Raw genomic sequence first — 22,360 nt, forward strand, 5'->3', positions numbered from 1 at the left:
TATTGACAAACGCCTGTATGTATTGAATGCTGATGGAAGCTGATTACCTCTATGCACTCCTAACACTGTTGCTTCAATTTGATTTTCCCTCTGTGTAGATACTTTTGAAATGGTTTCTGAAGATGACGATGGGAAATTGGCTTTTAAAATAAATTACCACTACATGTCTCAGGTGAAAAATGCAAGTGATGCAAACAGTGCTGCCAGAGCCAGGCGGCTAGCCCAAGAAGCCGTAACACTTTCCACATCACTACCTTTGTCATCTTCATCCAGTGTGTTTGTGCGTTGTGATGAAGAGCGACTTGACATCATGAAGGTAAGGAAAAGGCACAATGTTCAGATGAACCATCTGCTCGTCTTAAAGCCAAAAAGAAAACATGTTAGTTAGTGCAGGCTATGTTTTCTACAATGCTGTACCAGCCCGTTTATTGGTTTTTTTCAACCGAACAAGGTAGCCCAGTTATGTGGAATTGTTGTGTTCCCATTTTCAGAAGCTTTTAAATACTAGTTGTTATGTAACTCTTAACTGTTATGTTACTCCTAACTGTGACCATTCTATAGAGGGTTACCAGGTTCTAACAGATATGTGTTTGTAGTAATTCCTAATCTTCGAATTTTCCCTAGGTATCAGTTTATATTTGGAAGATTTTTCACCAATGTTCCTAGCCCACACCAGTTGCTGCTTAAGAGGCTGTGACTGATGTCACACTCATAGGAAATTACATAAATGTGGCACCTGTCCTGCTGTCATCAGTTAAAAAAAAATGTGTGCACCACAAGAGACACAATATGGATCTTCTGTAATTTTCCTTTTTTGTTTTTTTGCATATTTCACATAAGGCAGTGGCTGGATTTTTCCAGTCAGAATCATGTTGTCTCTGATATCTTCTTTGATTATACCGAGTAGATCCTGTAAAATGTCCAAACTGTCTCAAGTCTAGTAAGGAGCTTCATGCAGTTTATGGTGTCCAGACCATGGCACACAGACCTGTGATATGTCTGCCAAGATGCAAGCCAAACCCTCATGGAGGTAGCTAATTTGTTTTTGGCATTACACCAACAAGAAACGTTTAACCAGGCTAAGAAGAGCTTTCAACTTTCACCCGGAGTTTAAGAAACATAGTAACCATAAACACTTCTTTTCCTATTTGCATTAGAAATCAGACTCTGATCATTTAGGGTGGTGTACTCCTGGAAAACCCTTGGGAGTGCTATGTTTTGCCTTAACACCCATTCTGGCCCTTAAAATCCTTAAAGTAAAGTAGGTGGTTAGATTACCTCTCACAGCTTATAGCATGTTACATGCCGAAGCCTTCTGTGATGTCATCCTTCAAAATTAACAAGTTTCCCTGACCTCTTACACCCATTGGAACGGCAACAGTCATAAGTGCACCACACATGATCACAGAGGATTCACCATGAGTCTTGATCCTGTTGGTTCTTCAACTTAGGTGGCTTAAGATCAAAATAACTGAGCGGCTCGGATTTCTTCACCAGCTGTCACCTGGTGCTATGCAAGGACTATGGTTTAGTTTAGTTAGTTTCTCGATGCTCTCCTATGCCTGCATTTTTCTGAAAACACCTATACTCCCTGTACTAGAGCTGGATTGGTTGGAGCCTCCTTATCATCCATCACCAAAATCCATTCCTTTGAGATCGACTCCACCAGCACTGGAGGAGGACCCCGTGTCAATAGCCCTGTCCAACTCTAAGCCAAACTCTTCTCGCCTTCGACCAAGGACCTTATACTCTAGTACTGCTCTTTTTAGGAACACCTGCCAGTTGGTGCAACATCCATGCAAGATGCAGACCCCTTAAATAAAACCAAAAGCAAAACTATTCTAGGCGCTGCATTGCCAAGCTAAAGGCTCTGTCGCCCTGCTTTGGAACATGATCATCTGAACAGCAAACAAGCAGGACGGTTTTCACTTGTAATGAGTCAGCTCTCTTAGGATGTTGCAAGTTGGAAGTAACACAATTCGGGGCTCATATACTGGATCTAAACCTTGTGATTGAGGTTCTCCTTAAGCCCTGTAATTCCAAAAGATTAATCACCTGGGTACCCTCTGTTCAGAATGTTAGGAGTCTTCTCATCCTCAAGAGATGTATTAGGGTATGGGAAGTCTCAATAGAGAGTTCTTCTTCAGCTAAAATAACTAATTAAATCTGTCTCAAGAAACTTCTCTGTCTCCTACTGTACTGCTGTTTCAACCAGGATCAAGAGTCTTCTTTAGAGGGAAAGGGACTGTTGAATCAGTACTGGAAGTGACTGGTGCAGTGCGTATGTAGGCGCTACTCCAGTACGCTGAACTCAGTTTCTTTTTTCCATGCCATCAGCGCGGATCCGGATCAAACTCTCCTCATCACAAATCACACCTGACGTGTATAATGAGATTCCCGGGGCCCCTAAAAGGCTTGGCGAGGAGAGCCACATGGTCCCTCCCCAAAATATAGCGTTCAGTCGATTCCCCCCTCCCCCTAGCCCTACCAGGGCACTGGCCCACCCAGTAGCGGATAACTTTTCAAAAGGGCGGAACCCCGCAAATAAAATGTGTCAGCCCTACGGATCTACTGTAACAATTTAGAAAAAAAACAGTTTTGGGCCACGCGGGTCCCTCTGAGACCACCCCCATCAGAATTAGGGTGGCAGGGTGTCCCTACCCTGTTCCTCTATATGTTTTTACTGTTGTTTCTCAGAATGGGACTGATTCCCTGAGTCCTAAATTGGCTACCTCCTCTTCTTTGCAGATGTGGTGGTAGCTAATCAGGTGTTGAGATCTTTCATCTCTGTGGCATTAAATATACAATTTTTTCGAACCTCAAAAACTAGCGAAAGGATTTGCACCAAATTACAGAAAGCGTGCTTTCAGGGCCAAGAGCTCACTTTTTGCCAAATTTGGTGTAATTCCTTTCAGCTGTTTTCCGGTATTTCTATTACATTTTCCTATGTAAAATTGCATGGGTAAAACGTGTTTCGGATCCCCTTCTTTTTCTCTGCCCCTGCTTGACAGATCAAACCTAATCTTTCTAGGAGGAGCTGAAGTCGATGAGCTTTTTGGGGAGTAAATTGAACTAGAATTACCCAGTGGTGGCTGCTGAGATAGATAGATAGATATTCAGTGATGCCATTTAACATATCATTATTATTTAAATATGTGAAGATATAAGCAGTGCATGGATGAGGGATAAATTATAGTTAGTCCAATGAACTATAAGTGGTGAATTTCATTGTTTTGGGGGTTTTTAAACATTTGTTTTTATCTTATTTCAACACCTAACTATAACCCCACTTTAACTTTTGGTGTTTCACTGAAATATTAATCATATCACACAGCGTAATTTGAACATATTGTTATGTTGTAGCCCATTTCCTTTCTCAAGCTCTTGGTATTTGGTATTGTGTCACCAAGTACATCACATGTCCGTATACCACCTACCCTGCACAGTTTAAAAGTATACAGAATCCGATACATGATTGTTTTCTAACAAAGCAGAGCATATCCTTTCAGGACCCTGCTGCTCCCCAACTAGGTAGTCCCATATAAAATCCTGTTCTTATAACAGGAATGGCTCTGACATTAGGGAAAATGGCAACCTTCAATAACAATCGTCCACACTGCAAAGTGAGAGACACAGACGTGTCTTACTTATCAATAGCCCCAACATTAACATGTATCCTTACCTCATGTCCTTACTGGAAATATAATAATGAATCTGTTGCTTCTAAGACATTTTCTTACTTCGAGTGCACCGTTGCATCAACATACCCATTTAGTTAAATAGTACATGCAAATACGTTGGTTATGCAGAACTAGTCAATTTATGCACCAAATGGGCATGCATATGCAGTACTTCTAAACCTTGGTAGACAATCACTGAGAATCAATAAAGACTGACAGATGTCTACGTATTTCACCTTCACATGTAATTGAACATAAGAAAGCACAGTCAAACAAAGAAATAGTGGGCAGGTCACAGTTTCAGTCACAACAAGACCTATTCCTTAATCTTGACATTGTCAACAAGAGCACCAATGATTGGTCATTCATAACATCTAGTAGGTTGGATTGAGAATTCCCTTATTGGTTTGTGCTGTTTAAATGGTCATTATTGCATCATCATTGTTTACCATGGTTTTTAATAGAGTTGGTAAATCAAGTAGTAATCGAATGGTCGTATTTTTTTATTTCCTGGATAACATTTTTATTCTTTGTTAGGTCTTGATAACTGGTCCCGCTGACACCCCTTATGCAAATGGGTGCTTTGAATTTGATGTGTATTTTCCTCAAGACTATCCCAATTCCCCTCCTCTAGTAAATTTGGAGACAACTGGTGGACACAGTGTGCGGTTCAATCCAAACCTTTATAATGATGGCAAGGTAAATGTGCACCAATTTCTAATTATTTTTGTAGTAGGTGTAGGAACTGACAAAAGATTTTTTGTTCTTGATTATTATGTTTTTTTTGTTTTACTAATTGTTTCCCACACATTCCATAGGAATTTTGGAATTGAAATTACTTATTGAAGTCCTGATTTTACAGTGAAAAGCAAACATTGCACTTTTCGTAAAAAGAAAATGTTGCCTTAAAATGTTAATGAAGTAAATTGATTCAACTGTTTATGAAAGGTACATCTAACTGCATGTTCCTCAGCTTTTGAATTCCCCTAGGCACCAAATTGGACCCTATGGTTTTTTTTTGCTATAGCTCCTGCACGCCGATAGGTGATGCCCACCAACTCTCGAGCAACGTCGCCTCGTCTCTGGAAATGATGACTCTGGATCGTATATAGAAGTGCCACCCCTGCATGCTAACATCAGTTCCTTTTTTTTAGCACCCTTAAGCGCAGATCTAGCACTCCGCTCTTGAACTTTTCATCTGATAGAGACATCAAGCTGCAGATTCTTTATTTTTGAATCTTCCTCAGGCATGAAACTCGATCTGGAAAACTTTATACAAAATCTTTTATATGAACATTTGTTTTCTTCCTGGAGGATGGATTTTCTCTATGCTTTTAACAGAGCTGTCTGGTCCATAGGTGGTTTACAGGTGTGGTTCAGCGGCATGTTTGGCTGTTCTGGTTTTATTGGTTTGAACATGCTGTTCGGGTTTGAATATATAACCTTTGTGGTTGAAGACAGTCTTATTGGCATGGGTGATATCTTCCCCACGTGTTTATTGCCTTATATTTGTTACTGGGGTTCTGTCCACAGTTATTGTGAAGAGCGATCTTAAAACAGTCTTCTCTTTCCGACATGGGTATATTATTCCTGTGGTTTGAGTCTTGCAACTTTATTTACCTATGGTCCCTTTTAGGGTACTCTATAGGGTTGGGTGTGTATCTGTACACCTGCGTTATTGTACATTTCTGGTCCTCTCTCTCACTCTTATTTTGGGCCAGCTTGCTCTTAGTAAGAGACTATCCAGGTTTATTGTTCACAGACCCTCCTCTGGGGATGGTATGGCTTTGTCATTTGATTTTAAAGTAAGGAATCTGGGGCTTAGATGTCTCTATCAGATGAGCAAGTTACTTACCTTCGATAACGTGTTATCTGGTAGAGACAGGATCTATCATAAGTATCAAAGGAGGGAGTGGAAAGAGGAAGTGTCCGGAGGGACACAGGGAGTGGATTCAATCTCTCCTGACTATAATTATTAAACAAATGGAATCCACCCACGAGGAATAGGTGAAACAAGATATATGGTCTTGGGTGGGATGGATATGTTTCCTACAATGGTGGGAAGCACATTGTGTTCTTTAAATAACCCTCACACACCAAAAGGGCCCTTGGTGTCATGCTTCATCATAGGGGTGTTTGCACCCCACTACGGAGCGCGGCGTGCTACTAACCAACGGGTACGCGGGAGCACTTGATGTAAGGGGGAAGGGAAGACGGGAAGGGACGATCGATTGAGTTATTATCCCCACATATAGTGCTAAGTAGCACAGGGTCCCCAGCGTTTTTCTGAAGGCTCATGAGCATTGAGCATAATAGGCACATTTCACATTGCCATGAGGACTCACTTCCCTTCGTTGAGGCCAACCGTGGCGCCTTCGGGCCCCGCAGACCCGACTGGGGGCCTCGGCGGGCTGGTGGCTCCGGCCCCAGCGCCGTCAGATGCTTCGGTCCCAGCGCCGTAGTCTAATTCCGTCCCGACGCCGTCGGCCCCCGTGGGATCCCTGCCTGGATCCCGGTCTACGCCAGTTGACCTTACAACTCCTCTGCTGGCGCCGACCTCCCTGGTGTCGCTAACGGTGCTGTCCTCGGATGACGTCGGCCCCAGTTTCAGTCCGGGTCTGACGACCCGGCTTCGTCATTCCAGCCTGTATACCAGGACACGGATGAAGGGAAGGACTGGGAGGGGTCTGAGGACCCTCTGGCACAGCAGTGCCAGTTGAGCCAGGACTAGGCAGATGAGCTAGGGAAGGCCAGTGGGTTGGACACTTCGCCCGACACTGGATTCATCTCTCCTCCCTCCGTGGCTACGGGGGAGGGTGGTACGTATGGCGTGGTGTTGCGCAGCCAAGGCCTTGGCTCTTGAGCTCCCTGCGGCGGCCGTGAGGACTAATCTCCTCACTGAGGTGCTTCAGCTGCCAGTAAGCTCCTCGGAGCCTCTACTGCCGTTCAATGAGACCCTCACGTTCTGTTGGGCACCTGGTCCAAGCCCTCCACAGTGCCCCCTGTGGATCGGAATGTGGCCCGATGCCACCGCTCGGCTCCGGGCGACCCTAGCTTTCTGTCCGTGCACCCCACCCCAGAGAGTCTGGTGATCAAGGCCTATACGTCCCAGACCGCATTCCCGACCGCTCCCCCGGATCGGGAATCCAAAAGGTTTGATCAGTTTGGGAAGAAACTGTTCTTCTCATTGAGTTTGGGGTTGCGGTCTATCAACACCGCTTGCCTTTTGGGCCGTTATACCCACTCCTTGTGGGACTCGGTTGCGGACGTGCTGCCCCAGTGCTCGGAGGAGGCCCGGACCCGGCTCGCCCAAGCCCTTGCGGAGGGGCGGGATGCGGCGCGTTATTCCATCAGGTGTGGACTGGATACCACGGACTCACTGGGAAGGGCGATTACCACGATGGTGGCAGTTCACCGCCACGCCTGGCTGAGGTCCGCCAATTTCTCAGGCGATGTCCAAGCCACGCTCATGGACATCCACTTCGATGGCCGTCGCCTCTTTGGTGACAAAGCAGACAGTGCACTTGACTTGACTTGACTTGACTCCAGGGCTAGGCCCAAGTCCTTTGGCCTGTCTGGCCAGCGCCAGCAAACTTCTGCTTTTTGCCCCTTTCGTGGCCAAGGGAGGCGCACCCACACACGTCCCGCCAGCCACAGGCCGCAGAGCCAGCCTCAAGAGCACTTTCAGTTTACTGTGCTCCCCTTCGACCTTACCAGCGCCCCTCGGGTGTTCACGAAAGTGATGGCGGTGGTCGCAGCTCATCTGCGCAGATCAGGGGTTTCAGTCTTCCCCTATCTCGATGACTGGTTGTTGAAGGCGGGCTCGCCCAAAACAGTCGTTTCCCACCTCCAGACTACGGCCGACCTCCTGCACTCGCTGGGGTTCTCCATCAACATGCCGAAGTCACACCGGTGCCCCTCTCAGAAGCTCCTTTTCATCGGAGCAGTTCTGGACTCAGCGCAGTTTTGGGTTTATCCCCCCGAACAGGGGGTTCAGGATATTCAGGCTCTGATTCCGATCTTTCAGCCTTTATCCCGAGTCTCGGTCAGGTTGACGCTGCAGCTCCTGGGGCTGATGACCTCCTGCATCCTTCTGGTGCGTCACGCCAGGTGGCGGATGCAGGCTCTGCAGTGGGACCTGAAGTTTCAGTGGGCACAGCATCAGGGCAATCTGTCCGACCACTTCCTGATCTCGGAAGGCACTGCGAGTCAGTTGCAGTGGTGGCTCACGAACCGCGATTGGGTCAGCGCCAGATACCTCTCCCTACCTCAACCGGAGCACATAGTAGTGACGGATGCGTCCCTCCTGGGATGGGGGGGCCACATGGGAGAGGCGGAGATCAGAGGCCTTTCCCAACCTTCTGGAGCTGCGGGCGATCTGACTTGCACTGAAGGCATTCCTTCCCTCTGTCCGGGGAAGTGTAGTGCAGGTGTTCACGGACAACACCACCGCCATGTGGTACTGCAACAAACAGGGCAGGGTGGGATCGTGGACCCTTTGTCAGGAGGCTCTGCGCCTCTGGACATGGCTGGAACACCAGGGCATCACCCTGGTGGTTGAACACCTGGCAGGTTCCTGGAACGCCAGGGCGGACAAACTCAGCCGCTGGTGCATGATGGATCACGAGTGGGGTCTGAACTTGGACGTGGCGCAAGGTCTCTTTCAGCAGTGGGGAGAACCTTGGTTAGATCTATTCGCCACCAAAGAGAACGAGCACTGTCACCAGTTCCACACGTTCCAAGGCGGCACTCGCTCGGAGGCGCTTTTCGTCACGAGTAGAGCTGCGGTCTGTTGTACGCCTTTCCGTCTATACCACTTCTGCCCAGAGTGCTGAAGAAGATCAGGCGCGACCGGGCACAAGCCATCCTTGTGGCCCCTGACTGAGCTCGAAGAGTATGGTATCCCGAGCTACTCAGTATGTCAGTCGATCCCCCGATTCGTCTGCCCCTTCAGGAGGACCTTCTGTCGCAGCAGCAGGGGACGGTCCTCCACCCGAACCTGTCCAGTCTCCACCTACATGCGTGGAGATTGAGCGACGGCAGTTGAGGCCATTTGACTTGCTTCCTGAAGTCTGTGATGTGCTTCTGGCAGCCAGGCGTCCCTCCCCAAAATCGGTATACGCCCGCAGGTGGAACAAAGGTGTGGCATGGTGCACAGCAAAGGCTGTGGATCCTCTCTCTACCCCCCTTTCAGAGGTTCTCCTCTTCCTTCTTTCAATTGCCCAGCAGGGCTCTGCTCTGGGCACTATCAAAGGCTACCTCTCGGTCATTTCAGCCTTCTTAAGACTTCCTGATCAGCCTTCTCTTTTCAAGTCCCTTGTTGTAAATAGATTCTTGAAAGGCATCACACACATGTTTCCTCCTGTTCCCTTTGTGATGCCTCAGTGGGACTTGAACCTTGTACTGACTTATCTGATGTGCGCTCCCTTTGAGCCACTTCATAACTGTCCGCTTCGTCTTCTGACTCTTAAAACTGCATTCCTGGTGGCCATCACTTCTGCCAGGAGAGTGAGTGAGCTCCAGGCTCTATCTTTCAAACCTCCTTTCCTCTCTGTCCATCCGGACAAGGTTGTTCTGAGGACTCGTCCTTCTTTCCTGCCCAGGGTGGTTCCAGCCTTTCATATCGGGCAGTTCGTCACCTTGCCCACCTTCTTTCCGCCTCCGCATCCCTCGAAAGAGGAAGAGAGGCTCGACCGTCTGGACCCAAAACGTGCACTCTCCTTCTATCTAGACCGCACACGCCATTTCCGGGAAAAGGACCAGCTCTTTGTTGGTTACGTGAGTGCTAAGAAGGGACGGGCGGTGCACAAGCGGACCATCTCTCGGTGAGTCGTCTTGTGCATCAAGGTTTGTTACTCCTTGGCGAAGGAGGCTCCTGTGGGGCTGCGCGCCCATTCCACTCTGGTCACAGCGGCTACTACAGCCCTTGGTCGGGGAGTCCCCTTGCAGGACATCCGACAGGCAGCTACCTGGGCGTCGCTGCACACGTTTGCTAGGCACTACTGCCTGGACAGCCAAGTCCGGAGAGATGGCTTTTTTTGGCCGTTCTGTTCTCCAGGACTTTCTGGTGTGATCTTGGTTTGCAGACCCACCACCGGGGTTGGTATTGCTGGAGTACCTATTCTAAGGTAAGGAATCTAACACTAACCTGTTTCTTACAGATGCACAAGTTACTTACCTTCGGTAACGATATATCTGTGAGAAACAGTAGTTGGTGTGAGATTCCTTACCGCCCCACCCATCCTCCCTGTTCTGGGAACCGATATCTAGGGTTAAGGACATCCCTTTCAGAGCCTAGTTTCATGGCACCAGTGTCGGTTTCTATCATGACTCTGCGTTCCTGGCACGGAAAGCTATGTACAGAACTGACGTCGGAGCGTGAGGGCTGCGTCTAAGTACTCCGATGTCATCCTGGCGATCACGACGACGGACGCGGAGCCACAGACGACGCCTACCGATGCGCACCGGTACTGCTGACGAAAACTTTCCGGATCCAGCCTGACGCCTGGGGATATTCTAAGGTAAGGAATCTAACACTAACTACTGTTTCTTACAGCTATATCGTTACCGAAGGTAAGTAACTTGTGCAACAGTCCAAGAACAAGTTAAACAATTTTCCGATCCTTGTCTTTATTAATTCTTTTTTTTTTAAAGATTCCCAGCAAACGATCTAGCCGACATGTGTTTCGTCTGTACTCAGACTTTTTCGAGGCAGTATAGAAATATAGTAACAGTTGAGTCCAACAGCGAAAAGGCACGAAGGTGCATCAGACTGCGTGTGAAGTTTCCTTGCGACTATCATGTAGAGCAGCGTTTCACAAACTGTGGTCCGCAGACCCCCAGGGGTCCGTGAGACATTCCCAGGGGTTCGCAGGACTCGATCGCCTGTCGTAGTGAAAAATTAAACGCCCATGCGTCCTCACAGCACACAAGAGCTGAGAATATTGGCGCAGGGGCGGCAAGACCACAACAATACAATCGGAGGCGGGGGCAGCAAATGGGCAGTGGGTTGTCAGGGGGGCGGGGCCGCAGGGGGCACAGCGGCTGGGAAATGAGTGGAACAGACGGCAAAAGGGGCACAAAAACAAGGAAAAAACGAGTGGAACAGAGGGCAGAAGGGCACAAAAAACGAGGGAAAAACGAGTGGAACAGAGGGCAGAAAGGCACAAAAAACAAGGGAAAAATGAGTGAAACAGAGGGCAGAAAGGCCCAAAAAATAAGTGGGACAGAGGGCAGAAGGGTACAAAAAACGAGTGGAACAGAGTGCAGAAGAGCACAAAAAACGCGGGTTAAACGAGTGGAACAGAGGGCAGAAAGGCACAAAAAACAAGGGAAAACGAGTGGAACAGAGGGCAGAAAGGCACAAAAAAACGAGTGGAACAGAGGGCAGAAGGGAACAAAAAACAAGGGAAAACCGGGTGGAACAGAGGGTAGAAAGGCACAAAAAACTAGTGGAACAGGGCAGAAGGGCACAAAAAACGAGAGAAACACAAGTGGAACAGAGGGCAGAAAGGCACAAAAAACGAGGGAAAAACGAGTGGAACAGAGGGCAGAAAGGCACAAAAAATGAGGGAAAAACGAGTGGAACAGAGGGCAGAAAGGCACAAAAAATGAGGGAAAAACAAGTGGCACAGAGGGCAGAAAGGCACAAAAGACGAGTTGAACAGAGGGCAGACGGTCACAAAAAAACGAGGGAAAACCGAGTGGAACAGAGGGCAGAAAGGCACAAAAAACGAGTGGAACAGAGGGCAGAAGGGCACAAAAAACGAGTGGAACAGAGGGCAGAAAGGCACAAAAAACGAGGGAAAAACAAGTGGCACAGAGGGCAGAAAGGCACAAAAACGAGTGGAACAGAGGGCAGAAGGGCACAAAAAACGAGGGAAAAACAAGTGGAACAGGGCAGAAAGGCACAAACAACGAGTGGAACAGAAGGCAGAAAGGCACAAAAAACTAGGGAAAAACGAGTGGAACAGAGGGCAGAAAGGCACAAAAAACGAGGGGAAAACGAGTGGAACAGAAGGCAAAAGGGGCACAAAAACTAGAGAAAAACGAGTGGCACATAGGGCAGACGGGCACAAAAAACGAGAAATATAGGGGCAGCTAAGAACAGAAGGCAGAACGGGCAGAGAGGCACGGGGGCAGCGAGGGGAACAGAAGGAAAGACCGGGCATCGAGAGCATGGGGACAGCGAGGGGAACAGAGGGAAGAAAAAGGGGCACGGACCATGTACCATGTACAGACAGAGGGGGAACACAGACAACAGCAGTCACAGACACAACAATGAAAATACAGGCAATACAATAAAAGCAATAAAGCGTTGAAAGGCACATGTGTATAGGTTACCGTTACTTGGCAGGCAGGTAAAAATAGATGCAGGCAGGATCAGCAGTAGGATTTTCGTGCTGTTGTCTGATTGCTCACTTTCCACAAGCCCTTGGGTGAATTATGTGTGTTGTCAAGCTTTCATATTCAGACATATGAAGCTCTTATTCTGTGTAGCCTTTGCAGTTTGTTGTTGGCAAGGGACGGCGCAGTGGGCATCCTAACAGGAGAGGGTTGTCAGGTGCCACGCGAGGCCTCTCTGAAATATGCCTTAACTGCACTGCTCATCCCTTGGTGGTAAAATGTTGTTCTGCTGTCTGTGACTAAAGATTGTCTAACAGGGGTTTATGGTAATTGCCATAGCATTGTTCCATGATCTCGCTGAAACAATATGCCTCCTGTGCAGATACCTTCGTGCCATCTCTTGCACTTCCATGATGAACTCCTAATATAGACCTTGAATTTGCTCTGTACACTGGACTCATCGCTTTTTTGCACTATCTTGTTAGAATTTTCACAATATTCGTTGCTCCTTGGGGCATGTCTTTATTATAAAATGCTTCATAATTGTATAATATTTTAGACCTTCTTAAACTGTGAATAGGCAAAAATGCTAATAATTCACAATCATTCAACCTGTTGCTGTAAGGAAGGGTCACCACTCCAAGGCTCTGGAATGAGAATGTAGAGGTGCTGCTATGGCTGAGAGCAGGAGACTTGTTCCACTAAATAATACACTGCTGTATGCATACATGTCCATGCCAATAGACCCAATTCAGGCTGTCTCCCTCTTGAAATTGCCTCTGCTTCAAAAGGCGTTTTTAAAAAGAAATTTAAATTGTACGAATTGCTTGGGGGTCCCCGGCTTCCAGTAGTGGTTCAGTGGGGGTCCTCAGGAGTCAAAAGTTTGGGAACCACTGATGTAGAGTAACTGTAAATCTCGATCAACTAAGTTCAGTGTAGGCTCGTAATTTTGGTGGGTCATGGGTATCAAATACCCCCGCTCAATGCCGTACTGGCCTCATTCTCTTGAAAGGCACGGGCCTCATTCTCTTGAAAGGCACAGGCCTCAGCAAGTACGTAACATGTGTAAAGTTTAAATGGGTGTGAAACTCAAAATGATGTTCAGAAGTGCAGGTACAAATCCGTGATAAGAATGTACCCCTGTGGTAGGATTGTCCACAGTCACTAACAGCACAACAGTCCGCTTGCTGTTAATGCCAGCTGCCTGCTGGGCCAATACTCCCAATCCATCTGGGATTCAAGTGCTCAGATTTTCCCAGGTATAAAGGGAGACCTTTCCTCCAACCCTCACCCAGGCTATTCAGGATGGCCATGACATTGCCTGATTTATGATTCATTGTGGGCTGGACACCACAGATTCTTTTGAGTGAGGAATTGACACTAGTGTCACCATGCCTGGGTGTGGTTGATAGGCTTTTCAGGTGATGCCCAGTCATCCCTTATGGACATGCCCTTTGGTGGAACTGTTTTAAAAAAATATATATATATTTTATGTAGCAACGTATAAGAAAACGGTACATGTTCATGTTGATAATCAAATCGCACAATTAATACTGCATACACATTTGTATACAGTCACAGTTCCTATACAACTGTAATTTTGTTTATCAGAGTATCTATAAAGCACAATCCCCAATTGGTTCATTACACAGAGCACCAACTGTCTGTATTTATAGTCTAGTCAGTCGCAAGTATCAGATTCATCGTCCTCTTGGGGGGCTCACATATTTTTCCACGATGTGTGGTCCATTTCCCCCAGATGTGGGTCCACTTTTAGGGGCATCCCCTATGCACGTATACTGCTTTCTCCGTTACCATTGTAGAATCCATATCTTGGCACCATTTCTGCAGGGTTGGGGACTGTCCGGATCCCCAGTTTAGAGCGATATTGAGTTTTGCTAATGTTAGGCCGAGAATTACCCAGTCCTGGTCCGATTGATTGAGGTCTGTAGGTTCCCAAATATTAATAAGACCACATTTTAGTTCCGGGAGGACCTCTATCCCGTTGTCCTGCGAGATCGTGCACATTATTGCTTCCCAGTAGGTCTGAATGATGGTGCACCCCCATATGGTGTGTATAAATGTCCCTGGGAGGCCGCATTGCCATAGGCATAGTGGTGTTCTGGCATTTCCCTATTTATACAGAAGTGTATGTGTATAATAAGTTCTATGTAGGATTTTTTATTGTAGTAACCGCAGCCTTGAGGGGATTGCTAACTCCCTTGGAGATGCTAATGCTTCCTGCCAGTCTGCCTCCTCCAGGGGCCCCAGATCCTCCTCCCACCGTTCTTTAAGAGTGGGAACTGGTCTCTTGGGCAAAAAGGCAAAATCCATTATAGAGCGCTTTAAAGAGTAGCACGATTCCTCAGATTATCTGCCTTCCCACTTTGCTAGCTTTATCCATATTACTGTGCAGTTTGTGGTTTTGACAGAGATGCCATATATCAACAGTGATTACAACCTTAGCAAGGTGTCCAGCAGTTTTTTGGCCAAGGCTGTGGCAAGCACTGACCCTGCGTCCAGAGACAGCTGCCAGTCCATCTACTGTTCCCCCGCAGCAGCACCTGCCAAACTCTCTACTGCGCCCTTGATGAAGCACAGTCACCTGGTTGGAGGCAGGATCTAACTGTTCTCACTGGGTTGGCTAGCCATAACTTTGCACAGGTAGGTCCTGCAAATTGACCGAAAGGAAAATGTTTTGCCCTCATAACCTTCCTGCAGCACACCCACGTCCTCCGAATGACTGACGGAAGACCATCTGTCTGCATTACAGCAGGGCATGCAAGCCAGTTTGGCTAAAGGGGCTGTCGAGGATACCTGTACCAGAAGTAAGTCATGGTTGTTATTCCCACTACTTTTTGGTGCCAAAGAATTACGGAGGACTTCATCCTATTTTAGACCTGCAGTTTCTCAATGCTTTCCACTAGCAGGAACAATTCAAGACGCTTACTCTAGCTTATGTCTTGTGTGCCCTTAATCCTTGATACTGGATGGTGGCGTTGGATCTGCAGAATGCCCATATCCTGCAGGGTCATTGGCGCTACCTATGGGCTGTGGTTGGACAGGAGCATTTTCAGTTTGCTGTGCTTCTCCTTTCATCTCGCAAATGCCCCATGGGTTATCACAAAAGTGATGGTGATAATAGCTGCACATATTAAGAGGTTGGGGGTCCTAGTCCTCCCCTACCTTGATGACTGGCTTTTGAATACTGGTAAGCCCTAGGCATTCAGCAGCGATCTCCAGGCTATGTTAAACTCCTGTCATCTTTGTGATTTGCTATCAACATGCCAAAGTCACACCTGGCTCTTCCTCGGATACGCCCCTTCTTCGAAAGCATTCTGGACACAGTTTGGCTTTGTGTCATCCCTCCTCAAAGGAGTGTCCAGGACATCTGAAAGAAACACGTAGTGATAGATTCCTTACCTTAGAATTACCCCCAGGCGTCAGACTGGATCTGAAAAGTTTTCGTCAGCAGTACCCCGGCATGTCAGAAGGTGGCATTGTGCTGCTCCGCGTCTGTCTTTGGCGTCGTGGACGCCGGGATGACGTCGCAGCAGCTACTTAGACGCCGCCCTCGCACGCTGACGTCAGTTCTTTCTTTTTCGCGCCAGCAAGCGCAGATCCGGAGAGAGCGGTACCCCCGGTCACTTTGTGACTGAGGTTTTCTAGGCCTTTTTGTCTCTGTTTCTCGAGTCGATCGACTCCTGGTGCTGTAGGGATGCCCGGATTCAAGTCCTGCGGGGACTGTCATTGTATGATGTCGGTGACGGACCCGCGCACCGCGTGTGTCTCTACTGCCTGGGGGCGACCACGACCCCAAGTCGTGCCCCGACTGCTGGGCCATGGCACCGAAGACTTTGCTGGAGCGGTCCCGAAAGTTGCTTGAAGTCCGGCAGTCGGCTCCGCGCCGTTACAGGTCCCGGTCCCGTGGAAAGTCAAGGGACCGGTCGCGGAGCCATCACCATCATTTGCCGGGTCGAAGTCTTCGCACTCGGGGTCAGGTAAGGCGAAGCATCACAAGAAGTCGAAGAAGCGATATGGCTCTCCGGCTTCCCCTCGCCCGTCGCGGCTGAGGGTGCGGTTGTTGCCACCTCTGCAGCTCCGGCAGAACCTACGTAGCCGCCACCGGCCTACCTCCTACCCTTCCCGTGGTTGTTGGCGACTCCAGTCCAGTTGCAGGAATTTCTGTGAGCCCTAGCCCGCCTCTTTGGGCTGTCGGGCCCCGCCGGTGCGCCTTTGGGCCCTGCAGGGCCAACTGGTAGCCCTCACTCTTCATTGTCGGCGGCTCCGGCATCGCTTTCGGCTCCGGCGCCGCAGGGCCCCCAAGGATCCAGGTCTGGATCCCGGTCGACACCGGTTGACCTCGTGACACCTCCACCGACGTCGACCCCACCGGCACCACCTCCAACGTCGCCTGTGCCCACGGACGACGTCATCCCCAGTTTCAGCCCTGATGTGGATACGGCGCCGGAATGGCGTCGCTTGACGCCAACGCTGATGGGGGCCTTTATACCCCTATGTCCAGCCTCCTTATTTTCGGGCTGTCCAGCAGCCTTTGGATGAAGGGGAGGACTGGGAGGGGTCTGAGGACCCTTTCACAGCACAGTGTGCGTTTGGCCCGGACTGGGTTGAGGAATTGTGGGATGCCAGCGTTCTTGACACCTCTCCTGACCTTGGCTTGCTAACTCCTCCTACAGTGGCTACGGAGGAGGGTGCGAGGTACGCAGTAGTGTAGCGTAGGGCAGCCGACGCTCTCCACCTTCAACTCCTTACAGTGGCCGTCAGGACTAACATCATGACAGAAGTGCTTCAGCTGGCGGCTACCTCTGTAGAGCCACTGCTGCCTTTTAATGATGCACTTTCCGACATTCTTTTAGGCACCTGGTCCAGGCCCAACACAGAGGCTCCTGTGGATAGGAACGTGTCCCAACACAATCGCCCGGCCCGGGCGACTCCATTTTCCTTTCCTAACACCCCACCCCTGAGAGCTTGGTTGTCCAAGCCTCTGCGTCCCAAAGCGCATTCCCTTCCGCACCCCCGGACAGGGAATCCAAGAAACTGTAACAGTTCGGAAAGAAGATTGTTTCTTCCGCCAGTTCAAGGCTGCGGTGTGACAACACTGCGTGCATCTTGGGCCGTTATTCCCACTCTCTGTGGGATACGGTGGCGCAGGTGCTGCCTCAGTGTCCAGAGGAGGCCCCGACAGTGCTCTCTCAAGCAATTGCTGAAGGGAAAGATGCAGCGAAGTTCACAATTCGATGTGGCCTTGACACCGCCGACTCTCTGGGCAGAGCGATTTCCATGCCAGTGATGCTCCGTCACCACGCCTGACCGAGGACAACTGGTTTTTTCGGGGGAAGTACAGAACACCTTAATGGACATGCCCTTTGATGGCATTTGCCGTTTTGGCAATAAAGCGGATAGTGCGTTGGAATGCCTTAAGGACTCGTGGGCCACGGCCAAGTCCTTGGGCCTTTCGGCCTCGCGCCCTCCTCCGCCTTCTGCTTTTCGCTCCTTTCTTTATAAAGGAAAAGGGGTCCAAGACAAAGGACAGAGTACTGCAATTTTGAATCTTAGTGCAAAATAAATTCTAGCAGCAAAAGCCAGTCGATGCAAAGGAATTTTAATCAAGTTTGCATGGTTCCCTCACATGGGATGAAATTCATCAAAACATTTCATTGTAAGCATGACAATTTTGTAAAAGACATACGTGCCCACAGTCACAACGGGGAGGGGACAGTGAGGGTAGTGTCAGTGATAGGGTGGGGTCAAGAGATAGTCAGATTCACTCAGTGACAAACGAGAATTTTTAAATTTTGGAACTTAGTATGAGTGGTCCCTTTGGACAAAGGGCCACCTCAAGCGGCTCAAATAAGAGTCCAAGCAACCAAATTGTTAATCCACAGATCCAAACTCCATTACAGCCGTTAGAGTCCTGCTTGGGGTAGGAGATTGGTCGTTATCCGGCGGTCAACGTTTCGACCCGTATTATAGGTAGGTAAATGTTCCTTACAGGGCGGGTCTTCTTCAGGACAAAGGAGTTGTGGGTGGGCAACCTCCTAGGGAATATAGAAAACTTCATTTAGAATTACTTCGTACTCGCCACTCTAATTGATTAATAAAAAGGAGGGCGGATCACGAAAAAAGGGAATAGGACAATTAAAAAAACGTGTTGTCAAGGGAGTCATTTGAGTAAACATATGCACTGAAGAGTTTGCATAGACAAAATGTCCATGGCACAGTATCCAAGATTCAAATGCAATTGTAATCCCCAAGTAGGATACACTTGTGAGATCATCACGATTTTAGGACCAATGTTAATACACAGACTGAAGGATGGGCTTTTTTGGTTAGCTTTATAGCTGTACCGTACATATTGTCCAACTAAACTCCATTCCAGGCGTACCTCAGGGGTTTCGCAATTCCTCAGGGCTTCTCATCAAAGTCAATGTAGCTCAAAGTGAATGCCGATAATACATTTTCATACCTTCAAGTCAGAGAGAAAAAATTAAACATGGGCATGTTCGAGCAGCTAGTTACCATTATAAGGAATGGCTAAACATTATGTTATTTGTATTTGGCCTGCTTACCACTTATTTCTAAAAACTAAAACAGTGATATAGAATCAATGATTTGAATGGTACGGAGACCAGTGCTCCTCCAATCTAGAGATAAGGCCTGTGTATAAAGAAACAACAGATACCAATAAATAATGGACAGGCTTAGAAAAAGTGAATTCAAAACAGAGAATAGTTACACAAGTAACATGCGGAATAGTCACAAGATCTGAAAGGGAGCTTACCAATAATCGTTAATCTTGTGCCCAATTACGGAAATAAGGCCTGTTTATGAAGAAACAACAGATACCAATAAATTATGGACCGGCTAGGAAAAAGGAAATTCTAAACAGAAAGTTGTTACACACAGTATCATGAGAAAAGGTCCCAAGATCTGAAAGGGAGCTTACCAATAATCATCAATCTTGTGCCCAATCACGGGGAGCTATCAGTGGAAACAAGTACTAAATCACAGACAGTCATGGCGGTGTACCGATCCCTGAAAGACATAGAATGTGGACGTTGCTGAGTGCACAAACCTTTTTGAAAGTGCACTGTCCAAATGAGCATAATGTTAAGGGCTATTACATGAACATACCTCGATTCAGCGAGGGAAAAATTGGGGAAAAATTCAGGCTCCCCACTTTGTTGAAGCCTCGTGGATTCCTAAAAGCACAATATCAGTATGTCCGGACGGTGCAGTCTAGATAAACAAACGAACGATTTTCAGAGCGGGCCCTGCAAAAATGTACATAACTAATTAAGAATGCTACCGCTATCAAATGCGCTGGTCCCCTGCGCATTACTAATGGAAATGTTAGTTTTTAAAAACGGCCAGCGCGTGTTACCTTAATCCAATTACGACGACCCGGGAGATGAATCCGAATGCTACCGATTCAGCCAGAAGTAGCGAGACCGCGCTTACTTCCTGGAATAGAATCTGGGGGCGGAGCTACGTCCCTTACTTCAATAGAAAACGAGGGCAGACTCATAACATATGAGTCGATCAGGGTGGACAGATTATCAAAGTTCGAGAAAAATCTTTACAATATTGGGCAAATTGTGGCTAATTAAATAAACCAGTGAAATATTCTAAAAGAATGTTCAGAAATAGATTATTGGGCAAATTGTGGCTAATTAAATAAACCAGTGGAATATTCTGAAAGAATGTTCAGAAATAGATACGGATTATTTAAAGAAATGTACATTGTGAAAGTAGCCTAACATTCCTGCAGTTCTTGTTCACAAGAATACACACTGTTTGGTCCAAGGTTTTTTAGGTACACCACTATCACATGGAGCAATTATCGTATTTTGGAGGACTTTTCATTCAAAAAGAGAGCAAGAGTTAATATTTAAGAGACAAATAGCACAAAATTGAGTGCACCTGTCTCATAGGATAGTGTAACTCCTAAATTTGTACCGTTAACAAATCCAACGGAAATTAACTTCAGTATAGATCATCTCACTCCACATTATTACATGTATAACATATGATGACATTCAAAAAGACACATAACACAATTAGAGTGCACCTATCTCATAGGATAGTGTAACTCCTGCATTTGTACAGTAAGCAAATTAAACGTGGCTATGGTTGTATATGATTCATATAGATCTACATTATTACATGTATATCATGTCACAAGGGGTATTATGCCTTTATCCAACTTACGTATACTTAAAAGTGCCATTTGTGAGTATCTACGGTCATCACGTCAGTACAGCCAAAGATATGAAATCATAGATTAGCTAGCTGTGCAAAACTGTTTTCAGATTCATTAAGGCCCTCGGCTACAGAATTAAAGATATGTATCCACTTCATTTCTCTTATGTCGAGGATACTCGACACATCGCCACCCCTGGGGCCTAGTGTTACATGCTCAAGGACCGCCCATTTTAGTGTTTCCGGTAAATGGTTGTGTTTCTCACAATGTTCGACAAGAGGTGCCCCTGCTACCTTGCATCTAATCCTGCTACAATGTGATAGAAATCTGACTTTAACACACTGTTGGGTCTGTCCCACATAAATGAGATCACATGGGCAAATTATGCCATAGATCAAATTTTTTGTGTTACAATTTGTGTGTTCTTTGTACAAATGTCGATGGTCTTTGTACACAAACTCTTTGGACTGGATAGTTGATGGACAAGCTTTACACTTCCCACATCTAAAATGTCCAACAACTGGCGTAAGGTTCCAACATGAGGCCAAAGTGGGTTCAGGTGGGCACTGTAGATAGGATGAGACTACATAGTCTTTCACATTTCTTGCTTTTTTGAAAGCATGCATCGGGACAGTGGGGATTTCCAAGTCATCAGCAATCAGGCCCCAATGTTTGTTTATAATCTTCTTGATGGCATTACTTTTGGTGGAAAAGGTCGTTACGCAAATCATGCGTTTTTCTGACTGTCTTATGCGTGTTGTGGGTTCCAAAAGGGTTTCTCGATGACAGAACCATGCCCTCTTTCTAGAGCGTTTGATGAGCCGTTTGGGATAACCTCTCTCTGTTAGACGTCCCATCAGTTCTCCGATTGTTGCATGTAGTCTTCCTTCTTAGAACAGTTCCTTCGTACACGAAGGAACTGTCCATAAGGCAAATTGTCGCGAAGACTACGGGGGTGGTGGCTTGAATATTGTAATAGCGAATTTCGCTCCGATGATTTTCTAAATAGGGTAGTGAATAAAATACCATCCTCTTCCGCAATCGTGATGTCTAGGAAATCAATCTTGTTGTTGCTGGACTGTATCGTAAACTGAATGTCTGGAGATCGCAGATTCAGCCAGGTGTGGAAGCGTGTGAGTTCGATGTTGTCTCCCTTCCAAATCATCAGCACATCGTCGATGTAGCGTACCCACAATTGAATATGATGACAGAATGGGTTGAGATCACACATGACAAAAGTATTCTCATAGAAAGACATAAAAAGGATCGCCAGGTCCGGGGCAAAGGCGGCCCCCATCGCCACGCCCTTTGTCTGAAGGTAGAATACATTTTGAAAGATAAAGAAGTTCCTCATCATAGCGATTTTAAGTAAAAGAATAATGAATGAGGTAGGGACTTGTACAGGAGCCTCGCGGCTATCCAAAGCTACAGTGGCGACCATTAGTGCCTCTTCCTGGGGAATGCTCGTATACAACGATACAATGTCGCTGGTCACCAGGAGTTCCTCATCAGGATTAAATGGTTTTTAATTGTCCTATTCCCTTTTTTCGTGATCCGCCCTCCTTTTTATTAATCAATTAGAGTGGCGAGTACGAAGTAATTCTAAATGAAGTTTTCTATATTCCCTAGGAGGTTGCCCACCCACAACTCCTTTGTCCTGAAGAAGACCCGCCCTGTAAGGAACATTTACCTACCTATAATACGGGTCGAAACGTTGACCGCCGGATAACGACCAATCTCCTACCCCAAGCAGGACTCTAACGGCTGTAATGGAGTTTGGATCTGTGGATTAACAATTTGGTTGCTTGGACTCTTATTTGAGCCGCTTGAGGTGGCCCTTTGTCCAAAGGGACCACTCATACTAAGTTCCAAAATTTAAAAATTCTCGTTTGTCACTGAGTGAATCTATCTCTTGACCCCACCCTATCACTGACACTACCCTCACTGTCCCCTCACCCGTTGTGACTGTGGGCACGTATGTCTTTTACAAAATTGTCATGCTTACAATGAAATGTTTTGATGAATTTCATCCCATGTGAGGGAACCATGCAAACTTGATTAAAATTCCTTTGCATCGACTGGCTTTTGCTGCTAGAATTTATTTTGCACT

The 22,360-nt window shown here is 47.1% G+C and overlaps 1 protein-coding gene across 4 annotated transcripts in view; it reads left to right on the top strand.

Annotated features, from left to right (window-relative positions):
- BIRC6 (baculoviral IAP repeat containing 6) overlaps positions 1-22,360 on the top strand; it is a 2,208,279-nt gene that overhangs the window by 2,085,798 nt on the left and 100,121 nt on the right. For all 4 annotated transcript variants that reach the window (XM_078648748.1, XM_078648749.1, XM_078648751.1 and 1 more), the window contains 2 exons: positions 99-316; positions 4,218-4,379. In XM_078648748.1, coding sequence (XP_078504874.1) covers positions 99-316; positions 4,218-4,379 — 380 coding nt within the window. The remainder of the gene's footprint in view (positions 1-98; positions 317-4,217; positions 4,380-22,360) is intronic.

Source organism: Lissotriton helveticus, chromosome 6 (genome assembly GCF_964261635.1).
Source record: "Lissotriton helveticus chromosome 6, aLisHel1.1, whole genome shotgun sequence".
Lineage (NCBI taxonomy): Eukaryota > Metazoa > Chordata > Amphibia > Caudata > Salamandridae > Lissotriton > Lissotriton helveticus.